This window comes from Coturnix japonica, chromosome 2 (genome assembly GCF_001577835.2).
Source record: "Coturnix japonica isolate 7356 chromosome 2, Coturnix japonica 2.1, whole genome shotgun sequence".
In the NCBI taxonomy this organism is placed as follows: domain Eukaryota; kingdom Metazoa; phylum Chordata; class Aves; order Galliformes; family Phasianidae; genus Coturnix; species Coturnix japonica.
This window is the reverse complement of record NC_029517.1, coordinates 52,708,040-52,725,691: the sequence shown is the minus strand read 5'-3', so window position 1 is coordinate 52,725,691 and position 17,652 is coordinate 52,708,040. Positions and strand designations below refer to the sequence as shown.

At 39.0% G+C, this 17,652-nt stretch overlaps 1 protein-coding gene across 7 annotated transcripts in view; it reads left to right on the top strand.

Moving 5' to 3' along the window:
• Positions 1 to 17,652, top strand: part of CTNND2 (catenin delta 2) — a 585,077-nt gene that overhangs the window by 363,946 nt on the left and 203,479 nt on the right. For all 7 annotated transcript variants that reach the window (XM_015854425.2, XM_015854430.2, XM_015854428.2 and 4 more), the window contains one exon: positions 6,444 to 6,696. In XM_015854425.2, coding sequence (XP_015709911.1) covers positions 6,444 to 6,696 — 253 coding nt within the window. The remainder of the gene's footprint in view (positions 1 to 6,443; positions 6,697 to 17,652) is intronic.

The following is a 17,652-nucleotide window of genomic DNA, read 5'->3' as shown; positions in this document are numbered from 1 at the left end:
TACAAGTAGGTGTGGTAGCCAAGTGTAGCCAGAAGCTGAGAAAACTGTAGCATGTTTATGAGTGGAAAAGAGACCTTTTTCTGTACTGTTCTGTTTCCCCTTTGCTTGCATTTTGCATGTGCTACGTGTTATGTTCCCCTAGTAGGAGGTGGCTAATACAGCAGAGTGTAGCTGTTTGCCATGCTCTGGCTATTGAAAGAAGCAAGTTGAGTGTGTGGGAACTGACTGGAGGGAAGGAGGTCGCAACTCTCTTGACATACGCAGAATGCAAACATCTGGAGAAGGTTGGGGCCCAGCAGAAGGAGCATAACTAGGAACAGCTGAGAGAGGGAGAGGACATGGAAGCAATAAAGAGGTTTCTCCAGTTAGTTATGTGGAGTTCTGGAAGCTCTAAAAAGTGGATGTGCTGAGAAAAAAGACTTTGTGGATAGAGAAGACACTGTCTTATGAGGATGCAAGGGGAAGACTTGCTTACAAATTCTTTTTTATCATTTTTTCTGTCTGAGAATAAACTTAGGAAATTGAATAAAATGGAATTTGGAAACTGGAGCTTTGATTGTAAGATCAACAACTGAAGAGAGCAACATGTTGAAGCGAGGGAGAACACAGTGGAAAACAAAATGAGAAGAAAACTGGAATAAATTTGACTGTCCTTCCTGATAATAAGAAATTTCATAGTGAAGTGTCCAAACAACAGAGGATTTCCTTGGTGTTAAACCTAAATTGAAGCTCTGTATCCTGCAGTTCTTCAGGGCATTTTTGGTCTTCTCTCACGTTGAAAATTTGAAACTTTGCTTTTGTGTGGTTCTCATAGAGGCTGATGTCTTGCTTTTGTAAAAATTTTAACAATCTTAGAGAGTTCGATGCTAATATCAACTATAGTATTTTTTCCTCTTCCTTTTTCCTCCAACCATAAATCTCTCTTAAATCCTAAGTTTTTAATATGGAAAAGTATTTATTTGTTTGTAACCACTAAGCAAATCAATATTGTATGAATTGGCAATGATCTTGAACAGCGTTAAGCTTGACTGCTTCAGCTTGCTAGTTGGGATTGCTGTTTTGCTACTGGTTTGCTTGGAATTGTATACTCAGTTAATGTTTAGTGACAGAAACCATTTCTGTCCTTCAGATCAGTCAAATACAGCTCTCTAATTTATAGAAAATGCACTGTGTTGTTTTTACAGTGTATTGCATGGGAAAAGTACTTTGTAAATCTTTTGGTACATTTGCCACTAAGAAAAAAGAAACTCATTTTTATCATTTATAAACTAACGATGAGATAACAAACATGCTTTGAACTGTAGGGATATTTTACTGAGGTCTGTTTTACCAAGGAATCAGCTGCAGGTTCAAGTTAGTGCAAAAAAAGTACGAAGTAAAGCATTCAAAATCTGTATGAAGGGCACTAAGTGAGGATGGATGAATGCAGGAGCTGAATGTCTTACTATAGCACAGAAGAATATATTGCAAGGTGTTTTTAAGAATTCAAGCAATGGCATCAACCAAGTAATTTTTAGCAAGCATGTAACAGGAGAACAAGTTCCATAAATGAGTTTATCCATTTTGAAGTTCTGATCTTGTATGCGTTAACTGAACAGAATTCCTTCTGAGCTTTGGGAAGTTTGAACTTAGCAGCTCTAATGTGAATTAGATCTCCTAAAGATATTTAGGCGTGGTGCAATAGTATCCATGTCTAGATCAATGCAGTCTTGATTTTGGATTTTTTTGTTTTTGTTTTTACTACAGATGTTGTAAGTTTGAAAAGAAGATGGGTAATCTGAAAGTGAATTTCTGAGTTGAGTATTTCATTATGTACCTCTGAGTGCATTTAGAGATGCACCTCCCTCTAGACAAGGTTGCTCAAAGCCCCATCCAGCCTGGCCTTGAACACCTCCAGAGAGAGGGGTCATCCACAACCTAACTGTGCAACCTGTTATTGTCACACCATCCTCACAGCAAATGAGTCTAAATCATTCATCTTCCAGATCCTTGGGAACCTGTGGATTAATCTTGTCAGGTCCCAAGGATTTGTGCACTTTCAAATTCTTAAGATGTTCTCAAACCTGATCTTCACTTACAGTGGGCAGATCTTCCTTCTCCTAGTTCTTATGTTTACTTTTTGCAGCTTGTGCAGTGCTGCTGGAGCCCTTGCTAGTGAGGACTTGGGCAAAAAATTCATTGAGCACCTCAGCCTCCTCCATATCCCTCATGACCAGATCTCCAGTTTCCTTCCAGAGAGGGCCCATATCTTCTCTGGCCTTCCTTTTATCACTGATTGTAGCAGAAATGCCAAGTCACAGCTTGAAACGGTGGCTGAGCACCTAGTGGGTAGGCAGTGCCAGTCCAGGGGAGCTCAGCTGTATGCAGTGCACCTGAGTGACCAGAAGAGGTGGAGCCAGGATCCACTGCTTCCCGGACCTCATTTTAGGGTTGGTAGTGGAAGTAAGAGTATCTCTGTAGGTCCTTGCCTACCTGAGGTATTCTGAAGCTTTGTTTCTGTGCATATAACTGTTGTATTTGAACAAGTCTTCTCTTGCTGTAGCTTAGGACCTTGCTAATTCTGCTGTTGTTGCTGTTCTTTCCATTGTGTTACACTGATATATCTGTAGAGTTTCTTCTTGTTCCCCTTCAAGTATCTGGCTAGATGTAGTTTTGTTTCAGTTATGGCTTTCCTAACCTAATCCTTGGCTGCTTAGGCAATTCTTTGTAGTCCTCCCGGATAACCTGTTCCTGATTCCACTCCCTACAGACTTAATTTTTGTGCCCAATTAAGTCCAGGAGCTACTTATTGAACCATGGAAGCCTTTTTGGATTTTTGTTTGCCTTCCTCTTTTTTGGGGTATACTGCTTCTGGGCTTGGAGGAGATGGCCATTGAATGCTTTTATTATTTCATAATCTCATAGTCACACACACACCTGCAACTGTTCTTGTTTGCCTTGCTCAGTGCTTTTGTGTACAAGCATTTGAGTTGGGCTTCCGCTGATACTGATTTACCAATTAGAGTTATCCTGCACCTTAGGTGCTGTCTTCCTGGCCTGTGATCCAGCTCCAGGCCCAGGGCATCCATTACTATCATCCTCAAAGTGGGATGATTTGAGGATCCCCTCCCCCAGCAACTCTAGTTTAAAGCCCTCCTGATTAAATTGGAAAGCTTGCTGCCAAAGATGGTCTTCCCCTTCTCTGACCCCATCTACTCTGAGAAGGCCAAATTTATCAAAGCTTGTTCTGTGGTAGCTGAAGTCCTCTATTTGACATCAACCACTGAGTTTACATTGAAGTTTTGAGAAAACATGGACTGCAGTCACTGCTTAAGCAAAACTTTTACGTGTAATGATGTAGGACAGAGAAGTAAACAAGAAGAAATAAGGTTTTGAGACATACTGTTTCTTTATTTTGGAACGACTGAAAATTTCTCGTTCAAGATAAAGAGAAATTCAATTTTGTGAAGATATTCACAAAATTAGGCTCATCTCTTCAGTCTGGTCAAGTATTCTTGTTCAGAGGTACAGAGGGGAAAGACAGGCCCAGGTAGGCTTGGGGCAACATTGTAGTATTTGGCCATGTTCCTGTTTTGAAGTTGGCCTGAGGGCTAGCATGTTTCTACTGCAGCACATCTGCTGCTACAGCTCCTCTCCTTGTCTTCTTCTATTGTTGGATCAAAGCCCAGATCCTTATCCAGGTAGCATAACAGGAGGCTACCTGTGTATCATGGTAGCATCATTAACGCTGTGTCTGACTTTGATTTGCGAGAAGTCAAATGTAAAAGGTAGAGGAACAGGTGAGCGTATTTGTTTTAAAAGCACCATAAAAGGTTGCTTTATCATCTTTAGGTGTGCCTGGTACATGAACGCTTTTTGGTCTGCTCAGCGTGCCCTGTGATTTAATGTTGCCTGGTGAAGCAAATGGATTTCTAATCTTTATTGTTTGATAGGCATAATAACTATGACTTTGCTACTTAAAGAGCTAAATTGAAGGGATTTCTCTTTTAGCACTACATTTAATAGATTTATAGTCAGTCGATAAATGTAGCTGCTAAAAGACTTGAACTTGAGCAGCTGTGACGGCTTGGTGGAAGATGGCTTGGCTTCAGTTTCACTTGAAACTATGTAAAAATGTCTACTTGAGTTTAACCACTCTACAGTCCATGATAGTGACTCTACTCCAGTTAAACATAGAAGTTACTCTAAAGTGAGTGGGCCTTTTTTGTGTGTTTTTGCTCTTTGTATTTGGTTTGTTGAACTGTGTATTTTCTTTTTACACTTAATTGGCCTAACATTGGGCAAACAAGCTGAGGAATGGATGTTTAGCTAAGTCATAGACTTACTCCCTTTTCCTATTGTAACTCTGGTAGCTCTGTGCTCATTGTGATAAAATTCAAAAGGAAATAGGAGTCTTTTAGGAAGCTAATTTGAGAAATAAATCGGTTACTCAAAAAGCACATAGGTGTTACAGTGACAGTTTCAGTTCATGTAAGTACTTATTCTGAGAACAAGGCAAACTGGAAAATTGAAAGAAAAGTTTTCAGAGTTTAAAAACAAGCATGTTTTCCATTGTACCACCTTGAGAAGGAAATACATTTCTTTGCACAATATAATCCATTGTGCATTACAATGTAGCTGTTATTTTCAGCATTATTGGCATTGTAGGGTGTCATTGCATTGTCAGTGTACGACCCCATTTTTTCTTTCTCTCTCTCTTAAAAATATTTCCAGAATGTTCTCTAACTTGCTTTTTTACTCTTTTTCTCATAAGGCACCAAATGTTGGATTTGAGTTATGTGTGTTTTGTGTTAGAGGGTGATGTTTTTATTGTGTCTTCATAACACTGAATTAAGCATGGTTTGTGCATGAGATGTTTCAGTATGCTAATATTGTTCTTGCATTTTAACTGATGTAGATTTGCAGAAAGGTCTGTATGTGTCTTATTACTCATTTCATGGGGAATTATTTGCTAACAATTAGGAATAGTACTTGTTAGATGTTGCTGAAAATTTACATCAAGATAATTCCACTTTTCTGTGCTTGTAACAGCGTTGTAAGATAGTACTTGTTATTTTAGTGTGATATGCTTCACAATCAGGAAAAAATGAAAATAAGGCAGAATTTGATACAAATTTGAACTGTTCATAAGTTGTAAATTTTGACAAACACAATCTCAGTAATTGTATTTTAATCTCAATGTATTTCTTGCTGGCACTTCAAGATAAAATGCTTTAAGTCTCTTTCATAGATCTATAACATACAAAAAATGTTTACTATCATGAAGTGTCAATGTACATATTAATAAAAAAAAAGAAGGACTGGGAAGTATTTTATGAATATCTGTAATGTATATATGCAGTTTTGCCTGCAATTTTGCCTACAATTTTGTGTATGAATTTGGCTGTGCTAAAAATAGTCCTGAACCCAGGCCCATTCCTGTTTGCAAACATGTCCCGGCATTCTTGGGCCGGGGGGTAAAGGGAGCCATGAAGAATTCACTTGCCGTTCTAAGCAGTCGAAGCTGGCTTTTAATCTGTGTTTGTTTTCAGGCCAAAGATAATGTGGATGTTGCTTCTCTAGCCCTTACAGTGCAAAGCCAATTGCCTTTATATAGACTTTGTTTCAAAAGTATTGCATGTTTAATAAGGATCTCAAAGCTGACCATATTCCTATTACACTGTGGCATAACAGAAAAATAATGGGCTATGAGGGAGATTAATAAGGCTTTTGAGTTGAAAAAGCATTAAATCAGTTTAACTCTGTAAGTAAGCCGCTCAGACCTGATAATACAATAATCTTTAACTTGGTGTACAACCCCTATTGGTGTGCATTAAGATATCTGTTGGCCTCTTTGTACCTGGCTTTTCTTCAAACTCTGGTAGCGGTATCTTATATATGGTGAAATACAGAGGGGGGGAAATAAAGGGGTTACTGAAGTTTACACGGTAATAGTAGCTTGTGTCTGGTTTTACCTGTTGCACAGACACCAGGGATATCAATTCCAGCTGGCTGTGGCTATTTCCTCTACAAGGATGTACATCACAGCTTGTCAAATCAGGCTCAGGAGGCCATTCCTTCTGCTCACCTCTTGAAAGGCTGCAAAAACCATTTGATGGTGTTTGTAAATGCTAGTTTGATGAGTTTGATGCTTTTAATGTGCTTTTTTTTGTCCCAGGTTAGTGCAAGTAAAACCCCAAGTGAAAAGCATTGCTACAGTCTGTTTAGCCGAAGTAAAAGACCCCCTAGTGTAGAAGTGGCATGACATTTATAAATTCATATGATGGTTACTTGCTTCAGTGGTTTTGAAAATGACGATGTTCTTTGTTTGTTTTGTTTTTTTCTCATTCTTTTTGAACCCCTGTTTTATATGTGTGTGTTTTTTTTCCTCTGCCTAGACCTGGTTAACCATTTCTGTGAACAGGTCCTCAATTTTTTACTTTGTCCCTACTTTCCTGTCGTAGCCCCATCTTCCCCTGGTGTCGACTCCGTACCCTTACAGCGCACAGGCAGTCAACACGGCACACAGAACGCAACCGCGACCTTCCAGAGGGCCAGCTATGCTGCAGGCCCAGCCTCCAATTACGCAGACCCCTACCGACAGCTGCAGTATTGTCCTTCTGTTGAATCACCATACAGCAAATCTGGGCCAGCCATCCCACCTGAGGGGACCTTGGCTAGGTCACCTTCCATTGATAGCATTCAGAAAGATCCCAGGTGGGTGAAACCTTAATTGTCTACTATTTCTTGCTCATGCAGAGGTTTGAAATTGCAGTTTGCTTTGTGTATTTCTGCTGTTGAATATCACCAACAAAACCCCACGACCCGAAACCTGATGGTAAGTATAAAACTTTTTGTGTAACACTTTTATTCTGATGCTTTACCTTCTTAAAAAGGAAATGGTAGATGTAGTATTGGATATGTATGTTTAGCCTGCTTTCAGTAATACATAGTACCACCCCTCCAAGTCTTCTGGAAAGTAATTGTCTCTGAAAATCGAAGTGGTGGTTTAACTTCTGACTCTCTCTGTTGTGAACTGGACTTTCAAGGTACTGCTTGGGCAGGAGTTGTTAAAGTTGTTGGGTTTTCTATGGTTAATATTCACAGAAGGATGTTCCGGTATCAGGCAGTGAGACTAGGTGATGTGAAACAGCCTATGGTCAGCTTTGTTCTTCGTCCTGTGTCTTATGCAAGCTTCTAATACCAGTACGTGGCAGCAGAATGTATGTGTTACAGCTTGTTACAAAAGATTTTTACGGTGCATGCTCTTTCAGTACATATTACAACTTAGTCATGCCCAACAGCAATACTACTGTGATATGGTCATGTGGTTAGGGAAGACACAAGAGGTAAATTGTATGGCCATCCGTATGCCCAGTGGACATAGAAGCGGGTTAGGGAGTTTTCTGGCATATGCTTTGACTTCCATAACAGTAGTTGAAATGCTGACTGCAGTCATTGATGCACTTTGTAATTTTCATTAGTTTTCTGATGGAAAAGAGAACAGATATTTTTGGTAACAGAAGTTAAAACCCATCACAAATGTTAATTTATACCATTTTTTTCCCCATGGCAAATGGCATGAACTACTTATTTGTTACGTATAAATACATGAGTGAACCAAAAAATTTGCACCCCTTCAAATTGCTGGAAATGTTTAAGTAAAAATTTGTAAAGAATTTTCTTGAAGCATTAAAAACCCAATATCCACAATCTGATATCTCTGCTTGTTTAGCATGAGGGAAGTTCTCTCTAACAGGTACCCAATAGCAGCTACATTTTATGACACATCAGAAAAATTTTGGTAACCGGAGGGGAGCAGTCTTTTTAATAAAAACTCGGTGTTTTGATATGTTTGTATTCCAGAATATAAAAGCTAGCAGAAGTAAAAAGAAAGGTTTCCTTTTGTAAATGTCTCATTTCAAACTTAAAGGAAAATGGCTTCAGGAGCACGCAGAAAAAATGACTGTAATCCATGTGAAATGTTCTTAGGAAGTGCATGATGATACTGAAGGCACTCTTGGTGACATACAGGAACTACATATTTGTGTCTACAGGTGCTAGATATTATGTCTGTGTAAAATAAAAGGTCATCTCAGCATTGCTCTGCAATCACTTTGAAACTGATGCTCAGTTACCATCTATGAAATGAGCTTGTAAAAGATTTTCTCTTGCAGACTTCTCATTTGGCTATTTTTTCATTCTCATACTGTGAATAGTTGTGCATTCATGAGTATTGATTTCTGTAGGTAAAGTAGCAGCGTATAGACATCCAGTTTAAATTGAACTTCATAAGCTCTTAGAGACAGCCATTAAGTGCTGTTTTGCTATGATCACTACTAAATGGACTCGGACTTTTCACCGCGTCTCTAAAAGAGGTTTGCGTTATATAAATCGTGGTCCTTGGATCAAATGAATAAGATGGTGTGGTGTCTATTACTTAGTGATTCTGCCCTTCTTGGCACAGAGTACTTCTTACAAAGCAGATTCAGGAGTGCTACTGATTATGTTGGGCCTTAGTCTGCAGCAGCTATATTCTGTCTTGGCAGACTGGTTCAAGAGACTACTTGTGGACCATAACTATTGCTGATCATTCAGAGATTGGAAAGACTTCGAAAAATTGGAAGGTGCTTTGAGAAAAGAAACAAAAGTGATTAGAGAATGGCTGATTTATATGAATAGAATATGAAACTTCATATAAATCACAGGTTTGGAATGGAGAGAACAGAAGATTTTGCAGGTGCTTGAAGAATTGTTAAGGAAAGACAGAATTTATATAGTATAGCATATGGGAGATAAATGGAGTGGCAATAATTAGGAAAACTTGAACATTTTTTCAAATATATAAAGTTTGCAATAATGTCAAGTTTCATTGTATTCCTCAAAGGATAATTACTGATATCATGCATAGGAAGAAGAAAGAATCTTGTTACACAGTAAAATGGACTTGAGCAGCTGATAAATCTTGAGCTTCTTTACAGAGCTATTTGCTGCTTTTGTAATTTGCTTGCTTGTTTTTCTTTTTAAAAATGACTTACATGAGCGGTTGCAGAGAGTGGCAGGCATCATTTTCAGACAGTCAACCTTTCCACCAGAAGTCCAAACAAAGGTTTACTGGAAGAGCAGACTGCAAGACAAAAACAAATTAATTGCAAGCTTTTGAATAGTGTTTGTTATATGTCAGTCAGTTCAAGATGGAAAATAGATGCCCAGAAGAGAATGTACTTATCCTAATAAGCTATTAGAGTTTCTAAAACTGAATGTTATTTTCTGGACTCTTCAGTTTAGATGGGATTTCCATCTGATGTCCAGGAAAAATGGTTGCCAGGCACAGCAGAAATAGGCAACTTTTTCCATTGTTTTCAGTGTGTAGTTTGGATTGCAAACGCTGTGGTTTCACATATATATTCTGAGCTGACACTTTGCAAATTAAATTTTAACTCAGCATCTGTTCTCCATCATTCAGCTGTCATAAAATACAGTTTAATATTCATTATCTTAAAGTTTAGCAACTATTTCTAAAAAGCATCAGAATATTTATCATGTCTGTGGTAATATGTATTTTTTAACTTACTCATACTGCTGGCTGGTATGGACTGAAGTAATGATGATGGTGAAAACTCCATGCATATATTCTAACAGAGAATCTGATGCTTTGTCTTAATTAGAAAGGAAAAGAGCACTTTTCTTAAGTCAATAAAACTTAAGTTACGGAAAAAAAAAAGGTTGAATATCAGGCAGTTTATTTACAGGTTGATTATTTTGTTTGCTTGATGTTAGAAGAAGAACAGATGTATGAAGTAGAGCTGATCTGAACTGTTTCATGCCATAATTGAAAAAATGATCTAGTAAATGTGTATGTTTGGTGCCCCTGCCAGGCAGGGGGGTTGAAACTACATGATCCTTGAGGTCCCTTCCAACCCGGGTCATTCTGTGATTCTGTGATAATTTCTTATATGAAAATATGGTATAGAGAAAGGGCAAAAATAATAGTATTTGTTTTCTGAGTATTGTCTTGATTTTATTTCTTGATTCGTGAACAAGAGAAGTTGTGGGTATTTTAAGTATTGGAAATACATGCTTGTGATATTTTCTGCCCTGCTTTCACTTAAGAAAGATTCACCTGTCCTTTAGCATCAAAGAATTCTTTAAGGTTTGCCCATCTGTAAAACTTACTCTCACCTGTTTCGTTTTTTTCCTTTGGAAAAGGTGGAAAGAAACTTGAGACACAAGAATTTGTGAAAACACTGAATTCAGGCTATCAAAATGGATTTTAGAGTTCAGATATCCCTTTTCCTGTTTCATGGAGTTACACCAATCTTAGACTTAAATTTTTTGTTATGGGATCCCCTTCCCCAGGGTACGTATTTCAGACCCCTCTGAACTGTTTCTGAAAAAGAAACTGGATGATCTGGTGAATGCAGCTGTAAGAGGTTCATCCTTTATCCTAGTGCAGACTGCAGCAATGATAATAAAACAGCATTGCAAGTAATGAAATCATGTTGCAAATAAAAAAGAAATGAAGGTTTCTAAATCCAGCTGTCTCACAGCATCTTTTACCTTTAGAGCTGCCTGTGTATAGTTCAGCATAGTGATGGAGCTTTCCAGGTGTTGCATGCCTGAGCTCTAATACCTGAAAATGTTTCTGCTTCATTCTGTGCATTTGGAGTCAACATTGCTTGTTTGTTTGTTTTAGGGGGGGGATTTAAATGTGCTGTTTTTTCAAAATGCAAGCCTGAAAGCTTTCTTTTCTGGCAAAGAAATCATAGAAATAGAATAAGTTTTAGTTAACTTCTGTGTTCCAGTAAAACTGCTTATGGGATCAGTACACACAGTTTGGAACATACTGTGTTAAAGGGTACAGGAGTCTTTACCGTGTATTTTATTTTGCTTTGTTCCAAGGATTGTCTCAGCGCTAAAATAGTGTTAGTCTGCTGTAAACTGAATAGCGGCTGGGCAGTAGAACAGCGTAACAAGGTGGGAAAATAAATATAAACCTGAATGTGTAGGAGATTGGGCATGTTTGTGAGAATGTGTCTGGTAGGTTCCTCAGGAGAGGATGTCACCTGCAGAAAGGAACTTCAGCTGAGGGGGAAGGCCTTCCTATGACTGCAGAGCAGCTGGTGACAACAATGTGCTGCCTTGCCCTGTTCAGAGCTGAGATGTGGGCTGGGGTTCTCAGAATCAAACAGGCAGCTGGAGGTGTTGGTTGGACTCTGTCCTTCCTGCTGGAATGTGGCTTGTAGCAATTAGTTACCCAGACAAGGATAGGTCTGCCACATTCCAGGTTAAAACCTTTACCACCAAATTATCGCATGCTATGTCTCTGATACAGAATGATTTGTGTTATATAAATGTATTTTGGGAAAGCCGTGCGTATGTGATGGGGGTGGGGAAAGGCTCAAGAACCAGAGTATAATACTGCAACCCAAGAGGTGGAGGAATGAAGTTCATATTCATAATCTGAATGAGACAGAACAGGGATTGCAGATTCACTTCCCTGCTTCTGTGTGACACACTGTGATAGACAGATCTCTTCACCCACAAGCTTTTGAAGGTCTATCTTACTCCTATTTGGTATCAGGGTTAAAGTGGGGGGAGAAATTCTCCAAAGATGTTGGTAGTGAGGAGGCTGTGGGAAGCATATTTCTACTGGATGTAAGCGCATGTATGTTTGGCAGTGCAGACACTTGTGCTTTTAGCTCATGAAGCACTATCATCCACTTGTTCTTGTCTATGACTAGTACAGATTATTGACCACAGAACACCACTCCATTCTGTTGCCATCCTGCTGTTAAAGAAGTCTATCTTATCGTTAACAGATCTGCTGTAATGTAATCACAGAACATCACAGTTTAGGTATCACAGTAACATAAAGGTGGCTGGTCCATGTAGTTTGAGTAATGAGTCTGTCCTGAAGTTCTTACAGTTCCTAAGCCACCAACAGAGAAATATAGGCTATATGTAGCCATTGTATTTGGTAGGCTATTTATGTGGTACACAGGGTATAATTTTGAGTTAGAGATAATATATTTTTTTCTTGATTTGGTTTGAAAGTGTAGCTCTTATCAATATTCTATGTGGTGTAGGGAGCTTGCTTTGGCAGGGGGGTTGGACTCGATGATCTCTAGAGGTCCCTTCCAACCCCTACAATTCTGTGATTCTGTGATTCTGCCTCAAACAGAAGGTAATTTGGTTTACTTTTTAATGGAGGAAGAGAATTAAAAGGCTCTGTATGTACTTGTAAGTGATACAGGACATTCACAAGGAGGTGGCAGGAGATTCACATCATGTTAAGTCCACAGCTGAGTAAATGGAAGAACAGAAGAAAGACCAAGGTCGCCTCCTTCTTAAACAATTTTTCCCCCCATTGCAATAATGCAGATCTGACACTTGAAGAACAGCAACAAAGTCCTTTCCACTGTTTCTTTTCCAGTCTTTTGTGTCTTTTAATGCCTTGATTCATTGAAGGAAAAAGCAGGTGGGCAGCGAGCCTCCTTCTCATACTGTCCGTAGCTCATTTCTGTTTCTTGAATGACACAGCTGAGCTTCTAATGGTGAATATATATCCCAGTGCAATTTCTGACTTTGTTTGCCATGCATTTTGCTCAGTATCCTCAGTGGCTCATTTGCAAACTTTGACAGATGCAAAATCTATGTGGTTCCTTTCTACGATGGCAGACAAGAACAGCTAGAAAATGTTGTATGTCTTCCAATTGGACATTAGAAACATAGGAAAGAATCATAATTTCAGGCTTTCTTAGGCTCATGTAAGCTGTTACTATCTCCTGGCAGGATAAACTGGGTAAGTTTCTCAGTAGTAGGTCTTGGACATCTCATCAGCCAAATGGATAATAGTGATCTTCCTCTTTATAGAGGAGTTCAGAGCAAGTTAAATTTGTAAGGTGCTTTGAAGTTCAAAGGATAACCTTGATTCCGTGGCAGATGTGATGGAAAAGAGAGAAATACATCAGGTGGAGAAGATGAATGGGAAAGCTTTCAGGAAGCTTGCTAAAATCAGGACATGTAAGCTGAAATTGTCTCAAAATAAAATAATAATAAAAAGTCATCCTTGACACTGCCACACAAGTTTCTGTGCAGAGGTTGAGGCTGGACATTATTGTAATTTTGTAGAGCTATTAAATAAGCAAGAAACAAAAGCCAATTTGTTGTCAGTTTATACAGGTGACAAACAAATACATTTTGTACACAACAAGGCATTGAGAGTAAAAGGTTTCTGCAACAGAATACAACCAAAAGTTTGCTGAAATCATGTTTCAAGTGTAGAGGTTTGCTAAAAACGATGAGAAAAACATCTCTGTGTAGACTATTTCAGATGACAGAAGGCCAATCCCTGCCAGTTCACTCAAGAGCAGAGCTTAGTGTGAAGTCTGCCTCTTAGCCTTTCCTTCCTAGTGTGCTGCCATTCTGTTGATGAACCCCGCTATCTTCATGGAGATCTTCCTTCCCCACTGAACAGATCCAGTACACAGATGTATCATGATTTGTAGCATTTAGCTAGTGGTTTCCTAGGAACCAAGAGCCACCACCAATCCCAATAGAAATCCTACAGCCATTGTTGCCAGGGGAACTCCCAGTCTCTGGGCTTACTGTAGAATATTTTTTTACACTATTTTTAAGCCACTGCTGTCAGTTTGCTGTTTAGCTTCCCTCTCATTGCTGTAGTTTAGAGGGGGTCATATTTATCTTTACCATGCAACAAAGTGGAGGAGACTGGAGAGCATAAGACCTGGGGAAAAAAAAAAATAAATAAAAATAAAAAATGTTTACTTAGCTGAAAGAAGAATGGAAAGAGATGTCTTGATTTTGTGAATACAGCAAAGGTAAAAATTTGGAGGAGGGAAGAACTTGTGGTAGAAAGAGGCACTTTGCAAACTGCAGAAGAAGTTTCTTAAAAGAAGAAAGGAAAGCTAAAGAAAAGTGAATGTGTTTGTGTTAGTTCATGTGAGAGGGGTGAATGCCAACATCACAGGTGTAAGACAGTTTCTTAGTAACAGAGGTTCCCCTACCTTCCCATTAGTCAGGATGGCCATATTCTAGCTACTCTTGTAGAAAAACAGTGCTGATCAGTACACCTTTGTTTTAACTTTCTGTGCTAGAATAAGAAGTTTTCATTCTTTTTTATTCCCTCTGAGTCTTGGAGTGATCCAGAAACTAAGTCACCTCTAGCTGTTTTTTATGTAATTCCGTTGTCCTTCAAAACATCCAGTCTTCATAACTTCTCTCAGAGCACTGCCATCTAACTCAGTGCTGGCATTTCCATAGTACTGGCCGTGTCCATACAGAAACACCAGTACAGTCTGTAGCCGGGAAGTCTGTACTCCTCCAGAAATCAACCAGTTTATTTCTACAGTTTTGTTGTGTAGGATTGTCCTGCTCTTAATTTGTCAATGCAGGAAGTGCAGAGTATCACAACCTTCGTGTATCCTAAATCACCTAGGTCAGAACAATGACAAATCTGGCTTTTGTTTTATTTTTTATCATGTCTCAAATCAGGATGTTGTTCTGTAGGCTGATTCCTCTGGCCTAAGACCTGAGCTGGTGTGTAAGATATTAGGTGTGATGTTCAAAACCAGCAAAGCAATTGTAATGATAGAAAATGGACACAATACTTTTCTTTAGCCATGAGGCAGCTGTGGCCCTAGGTGAGCCTGTGGGCCAGCTTGTACAGTCCATGAGCTGGGGACCTGCCTGTGGTGCTGGCTGGGTGTGGAAATGGCTGACTGGAGGCTTGCTGCTCCTATGTACTTCACGTGCAACATGGCTTATGGCTATGAGTGGTGGCAGAGTGAGCCTGTGTCACTTGTTGGCTGTGGAAGCTGGAGCTGCCACATTGCAGGGAAGTCTAGGGGATCCACAGTAGTGAAACCTAGAAGGTGCCTGCCAGGACAGTGCAAAGGGTGGGCCTGGGCCACCCCAGATCACATAGGAAAATATAAGAGAGGTCTCCACGTGAGCAGGAGGTCTCAGGGTTTGCACAGGATGTGTGAACGTGGTCAGCAATTAGCCCCTTGTCTGTCATTAGTCTATCCTGCATGGGGAGTAAAACATAAGGTAGATGTGAACTGTCATGTACAGTCCTTGCTGGGTCACCAGGAGCTGGCCAAACACCACCTAGGTTCAATGTAACCACATAAAAGTGGTGTAATGGATGATTATTTTTTTGTGACAGGGAAAAATACTCATTTGGACTAATTGGAGCAACCTACAGGTTTTGTTTTTCTTTGGAGTTGTTAGTTTCCTGCTGGATCAATTGTGTGATTGCTGTATCCCTTCTTAGTCAATACCTTAAGCTGAATGTTTCTGAAAGTAGAGTGCCCATTTAGCTAGCTGTTTGCTAGTTAACCTGAGAGTCAGGATATCTGGGCCTACTCAGATATTTTGTTGTAAATGAACTTTACAGTAGCTGAAAACATACAACGTTAAAACTGTTTTTGTCAGTTTTTCTTGGCATCAAATGATTCTTGAATAAAAGCTGCTGCTTGTTCTGTGACATGATCCCATAACTATGTAGGTATTTATATTATTATACTTTAGATTATGGTCTTGGATGGTCATAAAATTGATTTCTTTTTTTTTTTAATTTTCCTTGCAGGAAGTTGGCCTTTGTCAGGGGCTTCCCTTTGTGGGCCTATTTGAGTTTTATGTATAGTTCTTTCATTTCTTCCAACAGCTTGTAATAGGAACTTGATGAGAAAAGACTCTAAATCAGTGTAGTTTTGAAATCTCGTATGAAACTCTGTGTACAGATTGGTGCGAAAAGGATTCCTCAGTTATTAGGTAGATTTTTCATATGCAAGTGAGAAAAGGAGCATGATACCTCCTTCTGCCTTTGTACGTTGTTGCACAGTTTGCCACAGGTGACCAAACTGTAAAACCTCCACCTATGCAAATCTGGTCATGTACTTAGAAATTCTTCTAAATGCATAAAATCTTCTCTGCAGAGCAACAACATCTCTGTCATATGCTTAGTCTTCTCTTTGGAATGTTTTTGGTTTTTTTTTTCTGTTTGTCAGCAGCTATGTTTGTTATAATGAAATTTTATCCTAAACTGTGAAGTTTTTATCTGCAGTTGCTAAGGGGTAACAGATTCTGTGAGCCACTGCATTTCCTATGGCACATCTCCAGGGCCTCCTCCCTGCACTGAGCAGTGCTGCACATAGGCTCCTTCTGAAGGATGTCAGATCATCTGTGAGTTATTTTATGAGGGTGCGGTTCTTGGGCCTGCTAACAGAAAATGTGGTGGTTTGGTTATGCTGCATAGGAGAAAGAGGGCTGCCTTTACACGGGGGGACATCCAAAGTGAAATGTCCTTGCGTGATCAGCAGGAAGGCCTACACTCATTATATATGCCTGTAATCATATCTGTTGTGCATGTGGGTACACTGAAACTGAGCTGAATAGCTTCTAATCCCCTCCAGGTTAATTACTAGGCCAGGTTTGTATCATAAAAATACAGCTAACATCTTCACAGAATATATTGAGGTGGGAATATGGAAGCTTGATTCCTGTCCTGTTTCATATTCCATGACATAAAGATCAGTCTGTTACTGGGTGTGTATCTTCTTTCCATCATTTCTTAAAAGAAACATTTAGGTTAGATTTTGCTTTTATGTCATGGTAAACATGGCTTAGTTTCTCCTATTTTTAGCAGAGAGTTTTTTGTGTTTTTCTTAACACTAAGAATATAGTAGGATTCATCAGTTAATGAAATGGTTTTCAAGAATCTGTTATGAGGAAAAGTGCATTTCCACTGCTAAAAATAAATAAAAAGAAAGAAATAGTATTTTGGAAGGGAGAAGGGAAGAACTACTTTTACTTTTTGCTTTAGAAAATTAATTAGGGAGGAAATATCAGGAAAGAAATCTAGATAACAAACTTTCTAAAATGTTTGTGATAGATGGTCTATATTACGTCTATGCATTTGAAAATGGAATGGATGGCAGAGGAATGATGGAGCTTGTAGGTGACAGCTGACATATTCAAAATAGTGGAGGTAGCCTTTCACTCTTCTGCTGACAGTTTCACTATAGCCCAAAGGATAATGAAGCACATGAAAGTTTCCAGAATCATTTTAAAATAAACTATTTATGAGCATGCTTCTCTATCATTTTAAACTCCTTTGGAAAAAATGGAGTTGTGTGTATGTAGTGTTGATTTATTTCCTTGGTATCACAGGCTTCATGGGAAAGCTCAGCTCACAGTGCTCCTAGTTCTACAGAACAGCAGTATGCCAGCGATATGAGCTAAATTTTGCAGCCTTTTCACAGAGGAAATTCCATTTACTTTGGAATGCAATTTTGAATGGAGTAAATGCAGCAATGTAGAGGAATCCTGAAGTGGAACTTCAGCAGCGAGTCTTGACTAGCAGCGCAAGATGCAAATTATGATTTTTAGAGCCTTGTTATCTTTAGTTTTCTTAGGAAAACTAGATCTCTCATGACATAGTTTTCATCTTGAATAAATACAATTGGATTTCGGAAAAATCACAGACAGTAGCTTGAGGTTCTACATGTGCACTCGGTATCACCAGCAACTAGAGCTTTACCAGTATATTTTTCTCCACTTCTTTGAAAGTTTTGATATGTAGTGGAAGGGAAGTGTTACAAAGAGACCACTGTCAAATTCACAAAATATGTGCAATGAGAAATA